Source organism: Hypanus sabinus, chromosome 9 (genome assembly GCF_030144855.1).
Source record: "Hypanus sabinus isolate sHypSab1 chromosome 9, sHypSab1.hap1, whole genome shotgun sequence".
NCBI lineage: Eukaryota > Metazoa > Chordata > Chondrichthyes > Myliobatiformes > Dasyatidae > Hypanus > Hypanus sabinus.
Window position 1 is genome coordinate 156,942,624 of NC_082714.1, and position 14,845 is coordinate 156,957,468.

Genomic DNA, 14,845 nt, shown 5'->3' on the forward strand with positions numbered 1-14,845 from the left:
GCATTTGTGTGTGTTGCTCAAGATTTCCAATATCTGCAGAACGTCTTGTGCTAATAAAAAGCATGGTTATTTGGCATTTCTAGGTGGTATCTGATTTAGGAAGGTACCAAGGTGATTTTGAGTTAATTGGTATCACTGGTTATCCAACACATGCTGGATAACAGAATGTTCACTGTTCTACAAAAAAAACCAACCCTCTTGGCCTTTTCTCCTTGGAGTGACAGAGGATGAGAGGTGACTTGATAGAGGTGTAAAAAGATGATGAGTGGCTTTGATTGTGGATAGTCAAGAGATTTTTTCCCCAGGGTTGAAATGGCTAACATGAGAGAGTACAGTTTTAAGGTGCTTGGTACAGAATGGATGTCAGGGACAAGTTCTTTTACGCAGGGAGTGGTGAGTGTGTGGAATGGGCTGCCGGTGACGGTGGTGGAGGCAGATACGATAGGGTCTTTTAAGAGACTCCTGGATAGGTATATGGAGCTTAGAAAAATAGGCTATAAGTAACCTTAGGTAATTTCTAAAGTAAGTACATGTTCAGCACAGCATTGTGGGCTGAAGGGCCTGTATTATGCTGTAGGTTTTCTATGTTTCCATATTTCTAATATTTTGTTTACATATTTATCATAGTGAATAAACTAATTCCTTTGAAGTGCAATAGATGATAGGCCTGTTCATCAACATTGGTGATATCTCATTAAAGACTGCATTTTCTTTGCAACAAGTGTTAGATAACCATGCTTTTATAGTATGGCAGAACAGCAAAACCTTGGGTTAAGATCACATTTAGACCATAAGACATAGGAGCAGAATTAGTCCATTTAGTCCATTAACTCTGTTCTGTTATTTCCATTCTGGCTGATTTATTATCCCTCTCAACCTGATTCTCCTCCCTTCTCCGGGTAACCGACACTCAACAACCTATCAACTTCCACTTTAAATATACCCAATGACTTGGCCTCCACAACTGTCTGTGGTGATGGATTACACAGATTCACCACCCTCTGGCAAAAGAAGCTTCTCGTTATCTCTGTTAATTGGTATCTGGAGCTGAAGTTCAACCAGTAGCCACAAGTACTGGATTTGATTCTGTTGCCCTATCCTGTTTATTATCAATGAGCGTTGAACATTTTTGTTCTGCATGAAAGGTCGATTCACAACTTACAGTGCTGACTTCCCCGTGCGTGGATCGATGTACGTTGTTGTTCTTCTGTTATGATCCACAAAATATGGAACACCATCAACTGTAAAGCGCATTTCCCATCCATCTGGCAAGGGCTTCTCATTGAGAATGCTGGAGGAATAAATAACATACGTGAATTTAACGGGTCTGCACTATGAACAGCATCAGAAGGGAAAACAGACTGCTGCGACATGGCCTTTAGCTCTCCTGTGATAACTGCATCAACGGCTGCTTTATAACGCTCATAATAATTCCCTGCAAATCACATGATACAACAGTTGATACCTCAGCAAATGAAGGCTATCAAAGCACTTTTAATTGCAATCTCTAATATCCTCTTTTTTAGTTTTATTCAATTATTGATGGCAAATGTATATAAATGGCTCATATGCAAAACTCTGTTAATACTTGTATCTTTGGTTACTTGGATAATGATTCAGCTAAATAGTTTGAAGGTACACACTGAAGCCCAAGTGCATCTTCAGTTTTTGCTAATAGTGGCTTGTTTTCAGTGGAATGGCTGCTATACACGAGTTCCACATCCTCATCTCAAGCATGTGATACCGCAAAGCTTTCAAGTCTACAAAAAATGATCAAAATTTATTTTTCTTTATGTACTTTATTAGCACAAGGGCTCTCTCAAAAATTTTCACCCATGTAAATGCAGAATCAGAAGAATTAGGTTTAATATCACCAGCACATGTCATGAAACTTGATAAAATAAGCCGTGCAAAAAAAAAGTTATGTTCATGGGTTCAATTTCCATTCAAAAACTCAGAAGACAGAGGGGAAGATGCTGTTCCTGAATCATTAAGCCTGTGCCTTCAGGCTTCTGTACCTAATTCCTGACAGAAGCAATGAGAACAAGGCATGACCTCTGTGATGGGGGTCCTCAACAATAGACTCTGACTTTTTGAGGCATTGCTCCTTAAAAGATGTCCTGGATACTATGGAGGCTAGAGCTCATGATGGAGCACAAGTCTGTGCAGCTTACTTCAATCCCATGCAGTAGTCCCTCCAGACAGTGATGCAGACAGTTAGAATGATCTCCATGGTAAATCTGTAGAAATTAGAGTGTTTTTGGTGACATACCAAATCTTGTTAACCTCCTAATGAAATATAGCTGCTGTTGTGCTTTCTTTGTAGCTGCATCTATGTGTTGGGTCCAGGCTAGATCTGCAGAGATATTGACACCCAGGAACTTGAAATTGCTCACCGTTTCCACTTTTGATCCCTCTATGACAGGGGTCGGCAACCCGCGGCTCCGGAGCCGCATGCGGGTCTTTCATGTCTGTGCTGCGGCTCCCCGTGGTTTGTTAGTTTTTGAAATGTAATTCGAAATTTGAAGATTATGGTGATCTTGTACAATCTAAAAACATTGTGGAGACCCCATTTCCTGGCACATCCGAACCGGCTCACAATTAGCCACCATTCCGGCTAAGGGAGATAGCCTACGGGGGTTTGTGAGTACGTGTCTTTTGGAGCATCCGCGCCCACGGGGATGGGTTGAGGGAGGCTTTAAAGCAAGGCTGTTTAGTTCGAACAAAGTCACCTTTGACTGCAGTGTCTTTATTTTAGCGCTGCGTGTAGCACACCGCTACAACGTGTTTTTTATCGCTATTAATATATATCACCACTGCCAATGCCTGACACCCACCAGTGCACGCTTTCTTTTAATTCTTCGATCCAAGGTAGGCTAACTATGGAGTAACCTTTAACCCAACGTCTTTTTTTCGGAGTTCAAAATGTTTTTGTTGCATGCAGAAATGTAACTTCGTTTTCTCTGCAGGAGTTCATCAATTTCATAAATGCAACACATTATAGTTTGTTTATACATAGCATAAAGGCAAAAAAAAACATTGTATGCAGTGTTATTTCATTTTAAATGTCAAACGGGTTTTTGGCGCCCAGTGTTTTCTTTTCTGTGGGAAATGGGTCCATATTGGCTCTTTCAGTGGTAAACGTTGCCGACCCCTCCTCTATGAGAACTGGTGAGTGTTCCCTCATCTTACCATTTCTGAAGTCCACAATCAGTGCATGGATAAGATCAGAGAGTCAAAGAGTTAAACAAAGATCTGCCTATTAAAATGATAAGTTGTTGTAATTGTTGTAACTATATGGACAGTAGATCATTAGGACACTTGCAGAAAAGAAACACTTGATAAATGAGCTTAGTAATGAGACCATTTTATCTGTGGCATTTTGCAAACAGCATAATGATGTAAAATAATAAAACCCCCACTATGACTGCCAGAAAATGTTAACTCAATTAATTAATGTGGTGGAATTAAAAACTAGTACCAGTAAAGCAGATAAAAACACAAAATGCTGGCAGAACTCAGCAGGCCAGACAGCATCTATGGGAGGAGGTAGTGATGATGTTTCGGGCCGAAACCCTTCATCAGGAGTGAAGTAACATGGGATGGTCGAGGGGGGATAAGAAGTGGGGGGAGGGATAAAGCAGAGAGCTGGGAACTGATAGGTTGGAGGGAAATGGGCTAGGGGGAAGGTGGAGAATTATGGGAAATAAAAGAGAAAGAAAGGTAGGGTTGGGGGGAGATTATAGTGATAGGGGAAAAGAGAGAGAGAGAAAACCAGACTGAAATAACAGATAGGGATGAGGGTAAGGAGGGGCAGGGGTATCAACGGAAGTCTGTGAGTTGGATGTTCATGCCGGCAGGTAGGAGGCTACCCAAGCGGGAGATAAGGTATTGCTCCATCGACCTGTGCGCAGCCTCATCTTGACGGTAGAGGAGGCCATGGACAGACATGTTGGAGTGGGAGTAGTCTGTGGAATTGAAGTGTGTGGCCACAGGGAGATCCCGCCACTGCTGGAGGACTGAGCGCCGGTGTTCGGCCAAACGGTCTCCCAGTCTGCAGCGGGTCTCTCCAGTGTATAAATGGCCACATTGAGAGCACTGGGTACAGTATATTCCCCAGTTGACTCGCAGGTGATGTGGTGCCTCACCTGAAAGGACTGTCTGGGGCCTGGGATGGTGGTGAGGGAAGAAGTGTGGGGGCAGGTGTAGCACTTCTTCCGTTTGCAGGGATGAGTGCCCGGAGGGTGGTCGGTGGGGAGGGATGGGGTGGGGGTGGGGGATGAATGGACAAGGGAGTCGTGTAGAGAGCGATCCCTGCGGAAAGCCGAGAGTGGGGGAGAGGGGAAGATGTGGCTGGTGGTGGGATCACGTAGGAGGTGGCGGAAGTTACGGAGGATTATACGTTGGATAGCTGTGGGAGTTAGTAGGTTTGTAGTAGACGTCGGTGGATAGGCTGTCTCCAGAGATAGAAACAGAAAGATCTAGAAAGGGGAGGGAGGTGTCGAAAATAGACCAGGTGAACTTGAGGGCGGGGTGAAAGTTGGAGGCAAAATTAATGAAGTCGACGAGCTCAGCATGCATGCAGGAAGCAGCGCTGATGCAGTCTTCGATATAACGCAAGAAAAGAGGAGGACAGATACCGATGTAGGCTTGGAACATAGATTGCTCCACATGGCCGACAAAAAGGCAGGCGTAGCTAGGACCCATGCAGGTGTCCATGGCAACACCTTTAATTTGGAGGAAGTGGGAGGAGTCAAAGGAGAAATTGTTAAGTGTGAGGACTAATTCCGCGAGGCGAAGAAGAGTGGTGGTAGGTGGTGACTGGCTGGGTCTGGAATCCAGGAAGAAACGAAGAGCTTGGAGACCTTCCTGGTGGGGGATAGAGATATATAGGGACCGGACGTCCATGATGAAAATGAGGCGTGGGGGCCAGAGAACTTGAAATCTTTGAAGAGATGTAAAGCATGGGAAGTACCATGGACATAGGTGGGAAGGGATTGAACAAGGGGAGATAAAACAGAGTCAAGATAGGCAGAAATGAGTTCAGTGGGGCAGGAGCAAGCAGAGACAATGGGTCTGCCTGGACAGGCAGTTTGTGAATCTTAGGTAGGAGGTAGAAACGGGAAGTGTGGGGTATGGGAACTCTAAGTTTGGTAGCCGTGGATGGGAGATCTCCCGAGCTGATGAGATCGGAAATGGTTTGGGAGACAATGGACTGGTGCTTCCTAGTGGGGTCATTGTCCAGGGGTAGATAAGAGGAGGTGTCAGCGAGTTGTCGTTGTGCCTCCGCTATGTGCAGGTCGGTGCGCCAGACGACAACAGCACCCCCCTTATCAGCAGGTTTGATGGTAAGGTTGAGATGATTGCGGAGGGAATGGAGAGCAAAGCGTTCAGAGGGGGTAGGTTGGATTGGGGAGTTGGCTGTTGGTAGGGGAGGATTATCCAACGTATAATCCTCCGTAACTTCAGCCACCTCCTATGTGATCCCACCACCAGCCACATCTTTCCCTCCCCCCCACTCCCGGCTTTCCGCAGGGATCGCTCCCTACTCGACTCCCTTGTCCACTCATCCCCCACCCCCCCCCCAATCCCTTCCCACCGACCTCCCTCCGGGCACTCATCCCTGCAAATGGAAGAAGTGCTACACCTGCCCCCACACTTCTTCCCTCACCACCATCCCAGGCCCCAGACAGTCCTTTCAGGTGAGACACCACTTCACCTGCGAGTCAACTAGGGTGATATACTGTATCCTGTGCTCCCGATGTGGCCAATTATACATTGGGGAGACCCGCCACAGACTGGGAGACCGTTTCACCGAACACCAGCACTCAGTCCTCCAGCAGTGGCGGGATCTCCCTGTGGCCACACACTTCAATTCCATAGACCACACCCACTCCAACATGACTGTCCATGGCCTCCTCTACCGTCAAGATGAGGCCGCGTGCAGGTTGATGGAGCAATACCTTATCTCCCGCCTAGGTAGCCTCCTACCTGCCGGCATGAACATCCAACTGACAGACCTCCGTTGATACCCCTGCTCCCCCGTTATCCCCATCCCTATCTATTATTTCAGTCTGGTTCTCTTTCTCTCTTTTCCCCCCCTCACCATAATCTCCCCCAGCCCTACCTTTCTTTCTCTTTTATTTCCCATAATTCTCCACCTTCCCCTTAGCCCATTTTCCTCCAACCTATCACTTCCTAGCTCTCTACTTTATCCCGACCCCACTTCTCATCCCCCCTCGACCATCCCATGTTACTTCACTCCTGATGAAGGGTTTTGGCCTGAAACGTCGTCACTACCTCCTCCCATAGATGCTGTTTGGCCTGCTGAGTTCTGCCAGCATTTTGTGTTTTTATTTATTTCCAGCATCTGCAGATTCACTCGTGTTATCAGTAAAGCAGAATTGCCATAAAACCTTTTTCTTTCTGTTTCCAATCAGGAAACAGATTTACCAGTGTTGCCCAGTTATGACACCACACACATGCACCAAATGAATGTAAAACAGCTGCAGATTGCATTGAAAATCTACATCAAGAATAATTTTTGAAAAATAGCTTTGATGGAACCTAATTTCCTTTGTAGTGTATTGCAAATGGTTATGCCCAAGCAACAAAGGCAAATTTCCACTGTTTCTCTGAAGATTTAAGACAAAAGATCATAACTAAATTCAGAATCAGTTTTATTACCAATGCTGTACGAAGCGAATTTCCAGTACAGAGGGGAAGCTGTTCCTGAATCACTGCATGTGTGCCTTCAGGCTACTGCACCTCTTTCCTGATGGCAGCAATGAGAACAGGGGATGACCTTGGAGGTGGGGGTCCTTAATGATGCATGCCGCCTTACTGAGGCACTGCTCCTTGAAGATGATCTGGATACTACGGAGGTTCAAGCCCATCATGGAGCTAGCTAATTTTACAACATATAACCATATAACAATTACAGCATGGAAACAGGCCATCTCGGCCCTTCTAGTCCATGCCAAACGCTTACTCTCACCTTGTCCCGCTGGCCCGCACTCAGCCCATAACCCTCCATTCCTTTCCTGTCCATATACCTATCCAATTTTACTTTAAATGACAATACCGAACCTGCTTCTACCACTTCTGCTGGAAGCTCGTTCCACACAGCTACCACTCTTGAGTAAAGAAATTTCCCCTCGTGTCACCCTTAAACTTTTGCCCCCTAACTCACAAATCATGTCCTCTTGTTTGAATCTCCCCTACTCTCAATGGAAAAAGCCTATCCACGTCAACTCTATCTATCCCCCTCATAATTTTAAATACCTCTATCAAGACCCCCCTCAACCTTCTACACTCCAAAGAATAAAGACCTAACTTGTTCAACCTTTCTCTGTAACTTAGGTGCTGAAACTCAGGTAACATTCTAGTAAATCTCCTCTGTACTCTATTTTGTTGACATCCTTTCCTATAATTCGGTGATCAGAACTGTACACAATACTCCAAATTCGGCCTTACCAATGCTTTGTACAAGTTTAACATTATATCCCAACTCCGACACTCAATGCTCTGATTTATAAAGGCCAACATACCAAAAGCTTTCTTCACCACCCTATCCACATGAGATTCCACCTTCAGGGAACTATACACGATTATTCCTAGATCACTTTGTTACACTACATTCTTCAATGCCCTACCATTTACCATGTATGTCCTATTTGGATTATTCCTACCAAAATGTAGCACCTCACACTTAACAGCATTAAACTCCATCTGCCATCTTTCAGCCCACTCTTCTAACTGGCCTAAATCTCTCTGCAAACTTTGAAAACCTACTTCATTATCCACAACACCACCTACCTTAGTATCATCTGCATACTTACTAATCCAATTTACCACCCCATCAACCAAATAATTAATGTGTATGACAAGCAACATTGGACCCAGTACAGATCCCTGAGGCACACCACTAGTCACCAGCCTCCAACCTGACAAACAGTTAACCACCACTACTCTCTGGCATCTCCATTCCAGCCACTGTTGAATCCATTTTACTACTTCAATATTAATACCTAACGATTGAACCTTCCTAACTAACCTTCTGTGCGGAACCTTGTCAAAGGCCTTTCTGAAGTCCATATAGAAAACATCTGTTGCTTTACCCTCGTCAACTTTCTCGTAACCTCTTCAAAAAATTCAGTAAGATTTGTCAAACATGACCTTCCACGCACAAATCCATGTTGACTGCTCCTAATCAGACCCTGTCTATCCAGATAATTACATATACAATCTCTGAGAATACTTTCCATTAATTTACCCACCACTGACAGGCCTATAATTGCTAGGTTTACTCTTGGAACCCTTTTTAAACAATGGAACCACATGAGCAATACACCAATCCTCCGGCACCATCCCCGTTTCTAATGACATTTGAAATATTTCTGTCAGAGCCCCTGCTATTTCTGCACTAAACACCCTCAAGGTCCTAGGGAATATCCTGTCAGGACCCAGAGATTTATCCACTTTTATATTCCTTAAAAGCACCAGTACTTCCTCCTCTTTAATTGTCATAGTTTCCATAACTTCCCTACTTGTTTCCCTTACCTTACACAATTCAATATCCTTCGCCTTAGTGAATACCGAAGAAAAGAAATTGTTCAAAATCTCCCCCATCTCTTTCGGCTCCACACATAGCTGTCCACTCTGATTCTCTGAGGGACCAATTTTATCCCTCACTATCCTTTTGCTATTAATATAACTGTAGAAACCCGTCGGATTTATTTTCACCTTAATTGCCAAAGCAACCTCGTATCTTCTTTTAGCTTTTCTAATTTCTTTAAGATTCTTCTTACATTCTTTATATTCCTTGAGCACCTCATTTACTCCATGCTGCCTATATTTATTGTAGATCTCTCTCTTTTTCCGAACCAAGTTTCCAATATCCCTTGAAAACCAGGGTTCTCTCAAACTTTTAACCTTTCCTTTCAACCTAACAGGAACATAAAGATTCTGTACCCTCAAAATTTCTCTTTTTTTAAATTAGTTTTTTTATACATTTTCTACATCGCAATGACCTCCATTTCTCTATTACATCCTTCCCATAAAACAAACTGTCCCAATCCACTCCTTCTAAATCCTTTCGCATCTCCTCAAAGTTAGCCCGTCTCCAATCAAAAATCTCCATCTTGGGTCCAGTCCTATCCTTCTCCATAATTATATTAAAACTAATGGCATTGTAATCACTGGACCCGAAGTGCTCCCCAGCACATACCTCTGTCACCTGACCTATTTCATTCCCTAACAGAAGATCCAACACTGCCCTTCTCTAGTTGGTTCCTCGATGTATTGCTTCAAAAAACAATCCTGCACACATTTTACAAACTCCAAACCATCCATCCCTGTTACAGTATGGGCTTCCCAGCCTATGTGTGGAAAATTAAAATCTCCCACAATCATAACCCTGTGCTTACTACAAATATCTGCTATCTCCTTACAAATTTGCTCCTCCAGTTCTCGCTCCCCATTAGGTGGTCTATAATACACCCCTCTAAGTGTTACTACACCTTTTCCATTCCTCAATTCCACCCAAATAGTCTCCCTAGACGAGCCCTCTAATCTATCCTGCTGGAGCACCGCTGCAATATTTTCTCTGACAAGCAATACATCATCTCCCCCTCTTGTCCCTCCGATTCTATCATACCTGAAGCAACGAAATCCAGGAATATTTAGTTGCCAATCACACCCCTCCTGCAACCATGTTTCACTGATAGCTACATCATCATATTTCCAGGTATCAATCCATGCTCTAAGCTCATCCACCTTTCTTACAATGCTCCTAGCATTAAAATAAATGCATTTAAGAAATTCTCCACCTCTTCCTCTCTGTTTATCTCTGACAGTACAAAGAACTTTACTGTCTTTTTTCTTCCTTCTCCCATACATCTGTTCCTACACTCTGGTTCCCCTCCCCCCCTCGTATCTAGTTTAAATCCACTGGAGTCTCTGCAGAAAACACCCACATCAAACAGTGATGCAGTCATTTAGAATGCTCTGCATGGTACATTTGTAGAAACTTGCAAGTGTTTTTGGTGACATACCAAATCTCCTCAAATTCCTAATTAAATATAGCTGCTGTCTTGCCTTCTTTACAGCTGCATCAATATGTTGGGTCAGGAGGTGAAGGTCTATAATGACAGGAGCCGCTTTCCTGAGGCACCAACTTTTGAAGGTATCCTCAATGATGGGGAGGTTAGAACCCATGATGGAGCTGGTTGAGTCTACAAATCTCTACAGCTTTTTCTGATCCTGTACATTGGAACCTTCATACCAGGCGGAATGGAAAGCAGATGGACTGAAAATCAACAGAAATCCACCCATGCAAATAGTAAACACTATGATTAGATGATCTGCATTTAAAGCTTTGACACCTATGACCCAAACTTACTTCATGGCATAGGAACATCAGCATTTATCTTAGTAGCACTCGAAAGGTTTACTTACCCCTCTGTCCTTGGATCCTCCCACTGAGTGGTACGCGTTATATGATTTACAAAGTATACCCTGCCATTGGTGTCTGTTCTCTTTTCTACATGAATGACATAGAGTTTAATTAACCAGTGATAATCTTTAGCAAGATTTAAATATAACTGAATCATATGCACAGTCTCAAATTATTCTTAAGCTGCATATTTTTCTTTCATGTTTAGGTTCTACTTACCCCATCCAGTTGGCAACGGGCCAAGGGGGTCAAATTCAGCAGGCACCACTGGCTCAGGATACTGAAAGCAAATAGAAACTATTTTGATGAGACATGATTAAGGGTCTCGGCCTGAAATATCGACTGCTTATCCCACTCCATAGATTCTACTTGACTTGCTGAGTTCCTCCAGCAATTTGTGACTGTTCAAGATTTCCAGCATCTACAGAACCGCATATTCAACATAAAATCTGTGCGTTTTAGAACTTCGTCAAGGCACAAATTGAAGCCACGGGGCTGAGCTTGAAGCAGACGGATAATCAGGGGCTGAACAAGTAAACTGAATCCACCAGAGAGATGATAATGAACGAGAGCACAGGTCATCCCCAGGTTATAGCAGGGTCCCATTCCAGTGAGGTGTTCGGATCCCAAACAGTTTTCAAGTTGGAAACTAAACTCCCACATGGCAGTAGCAGGCAAGCCACACCACCGGCCTTAAGTATCAGCTGCATGCAAGCCAGGGAGGACCTGAACTTCAAGCAAGGAACTTAGGGACAAAGACAGCGAATGAGTGAAAGATGGAGTAGAGGAGAAGATGGAAAAGTTGAAATGTTCAGAGCACTATGTGAATAACAAAAACTGCAACTAGGTACAGGATAATATGTGTACAGGGATGCCTGATCAGATCAGGCTCACCTCTACAAATTCAATCAAGATAAAGAACAACTCAAACTATAAAAATAAAAGAGCCAGTAATAAAACAGTAAATGTATTTTTGAAATGACATGAAGTAAGAAAGCTCTGGAAAGTTAGCACAAGATTTACAGTACCAGCAACTTGGGTTCAATTCCTGCCACTGCCTATAAGGAATTGGTACACCTCCCCATGACCACATGGGCTTGCTCTGGCTTCCTCCCACAGTCTAAAGAGTACCAGCTGGTAGGTTAATTGGTCATTGTAAATTGTTGTTATTAGGCTAGAATTAAATTGCTGCATTGCTGGGTGATGCAGCTCGAAGGGCCAGAAGAGGCTTATTCCGTGCTGTATAACCATATAACAATTACAGCACGGAAACAGGCCATCTTAGTCCTTCTAGTCTGTGCCAAATGCTTTCCCTCACCTAGTCCCACCAACCTCCACTCAGCCCCATACCTTCCATTCTTTTCCTGTCCATATACCTATCCAATTTTACTTTAAATGACAATATCAATTCTGCCTCTACCATTTGTACTGGAAGCTCGTTCCACACAGCTACCTCTCTCTGAGGAAAGAAATTCTCCCTCGTGTTACCCCTAAACTTTTGCCCCCTAACTCTGAACTCACGTCCTCTTGTTTGAATCTCCCCTACTCTCAATGGAAAAAGCCTATCCACGTAACTCTATCTATCCCCCTCATAATTTTAAATACCTCTATCAAGACCCCCCTCAACCTTCTACACTCCAAAGAATAAAGACCTAACTTGTTCAACCTTTCTCTGTAACTTAGGTGCTGAAACCCAGGTAACATTCTAGTAAATCTCCTCTGTACTCTATTTTGTTGACATCCTTTCCTATAATTCGGTGACCAGAAATGTACACAATACTCCAAATTTGGCCTTACCAATGCTTTGTACAAGTTTAACATTACATCCCAACTCCGACACTCAATGCTCTGATTTATAAAGGCCAGCATACCAAAAGCTTTCTTCACCACCCTATCCGCATGAGATTCCACCTTCAGGGAACTATGCACCATTATTCCTAGATCACTCTGTTCTACTGCATTCTTCAATGCCCTACCATTTACCATGTATGTCCTATTTTGATTATTCCTACCAAAATGTAGCATCTCACACTTAACAGCATTAAAATCCATCTGCCATCTTTCAGCCCACTCATCTAACTGGCCTAAATCTCTCTGCAAGCTTTGAAAACCTACTTCATTAACCACAATGCCACCTACCTTAGTATCATCTGCATACTTACTAATCCAATTTACCACCCCATCATCCAGATCATTAATGTATATGACAAACAACATTGAACACAGTACAGATCCCTGAGGCACACCACTAGTCACTGGCCTCCAACCTGACAAACAGTTATCCACCACTACTCTCTGGCATCTCCCATCCAGCCACTGTTGAATCCATTTTACTACTTCAATATTAATACCTAACGATTGAACCTTCCTAACTAACCTTCTGTGCGGAACCTTGTCAAAGGCCTTTCTGAAGTCCATAGAAACAACGTCCACTGCTTTACCCTCATCAACTTTCCTCATAACCTCTTCAAAAAATTCAATAAGATTTGTCAAATATGACCTTCCATGCACAAATCCATGTTGACTGCTCCTAATCAGACCCTGTCTATCCAGATAATTATATATACCATCTCTAAGAATACTTTCCACTAATTTACCCACCACCGACATCAAACTGACAGGCCTATAATTGCTAGGTTTACTCTTAGAACCCTTCTTAAACAATCGAACCACATGAGCAATATGCCAATCCTCCTGCACCATCCCCGTTTCTAATGACATTTGAAATATTTCTGTCAGAGCCCCTGCTATTTCTACACGAACCTCCCTCAAAGTCCTACAGAATATCCTATCAGGACCCGGAGATTTATCCACTTTTATATTCCTTAAAAGCACCAGCACTTGTTCCTCTTTAATTGTCATAGTTTCTATTACTTCCCTACTTGTTTCCCTTGCCTTACACAATTCAATATCCTTCTCCTTAGTGAAAACCGAAGAAAAGAAATTGTTCAAAATCTCCCCCATCTCTTTCGGATCCACACAGAGCTGTCCACTCTGATTCTCTAGGGGACCAATTTTATTCCTCACTATCCTTTTGCTATTAATATAACTGTAGAAACCCTTCGGATTTATTTTCACCTTAATTGCCAAAGCAACCCTGTGTCTTTCTTAAGATTCTTTTTACATCCTTATATTTCCTCAAGCACCTCATTTACTCCATGCTGCCTATATTTATTGTAGATCTCTCTCTTTTTCTGAACCACGTTTCCAATATCCCTTGAAAATCAGGGTTCTCTCAAACTTTTAACCTTTCCTTCCAACTTAACAGGAACATAAAGATTCTGTACCCTCAAAATTTCTCCTTTAAATGACCTCTATTTCTCTATTACATCCTTCCCATAAAACAAATTGTCCCAATCCACTCCTTCTAAATCCTTCCGCATCTCCTCAAAGTTAGCCTTTCTCCAATCAAAAATCTCAACCCTGGGTCCAGTCCTATCCTTCTCCATAATTATATTGAAACTAATGGCATTGTGATCACTGGACCCGAAGTGCTCCCCAGCACATACCTCTGTCACCTGACCTATTTCATTCCCTAACAGAAGATCCAACACTGCCCCTTCTCTAGTCAGTACCTCTATGTATTGCTGCAAAAAACTATCCTGCACACGTTTTACAAACTCCAAACCATCCAGTCCTTTTACAGAATGGGCTTCCCAGCCTATGTGTGGAAAATTAAAATCTCCCACAATCACAACCCTGTGCTTGCTACAAATATCTGCTATCTCCTTACAAATTTGCTCCTCCAATTCTCGCTCCCCATTAGGTGGTCTATAATACACCCCTATAAGTATTACAACACCTTTTCCATTCCTCAATTCCACACAAATAGTCTCCCTAGACGAGCCCTCTAATCTATCCTGCTGGAGCACCGCTGTAATATTTTCTCTGACAAGTAATACAACCCCTCCCCCTGTTGTCCCTACAATTCTATCACACCTGAAGCAAAGAAATCCAGGAATATTTAGTTGCCAATCACACCCCTCCTGCAACCATGTTTCACTAATAGCTACATCATCATATTTCCAGGTATCAATCCATTCTCTGAGCTCATCCACCTTTCTTACAATGCTCCTAGCATTAAAATAAATGCATTTAAGAAATTCTCCAGCTCTTCCTCTCTGTTTATCTCCAATGGTGCAAACAACTTTACTATCTTCTTTTTCTTCCTTCTCCCATACATCTGTTCCTACACTCTGGTTCCCCTCCCCCCTCATATCTAGTTTAAATCCACTGGAGCCTCTCTAGCAAACCTACCTGCAATAATACTTGTCCCCCTCCAGTCCAGATATAAACCGTCCCACCTTGCCTGGAAAACTGCCCAATAATCTATAAATCTGAAGCCCTCCCTCCTACAACAGGTGTTCAGTCATGTGTTGATCTGTGCTA

General features: G+C 43.2%; 1 protein-coding gene across 2 annotated transcripts in view; it reads right to left on the reverse strand.

The window, feature by feature from the left end:
- Nucleotides 1-14,845, reverse strand: part of LOC132399947 (E3 ubiquitin-protein ligase Itchy-like) — a 150,640-nt gene that overhangs the window by 55,070 nt on the left and 80,725 nt on the right. For both annotated transcript variants that reach the window (XM_059980915.1, XM_059980916.1), the window contains 3 exons: nt 10,676-10,736; nt 10,459-10,543; nt 1,163-1,291 (listed from right to left, as the gene is read on the reverse strand). In XM_059980915.1, coding sequence (XP_059836898.1) covers nt 1,163-1,291; nt 10,459-10,543; nt 10,676-10,736 — 275 coding nt within the window. The remainder of the gene's footprint in view (nt 1-1,162; nt 1,292-10,458; nt 10,544-10,675; nt 10,737-14,845) is intronic.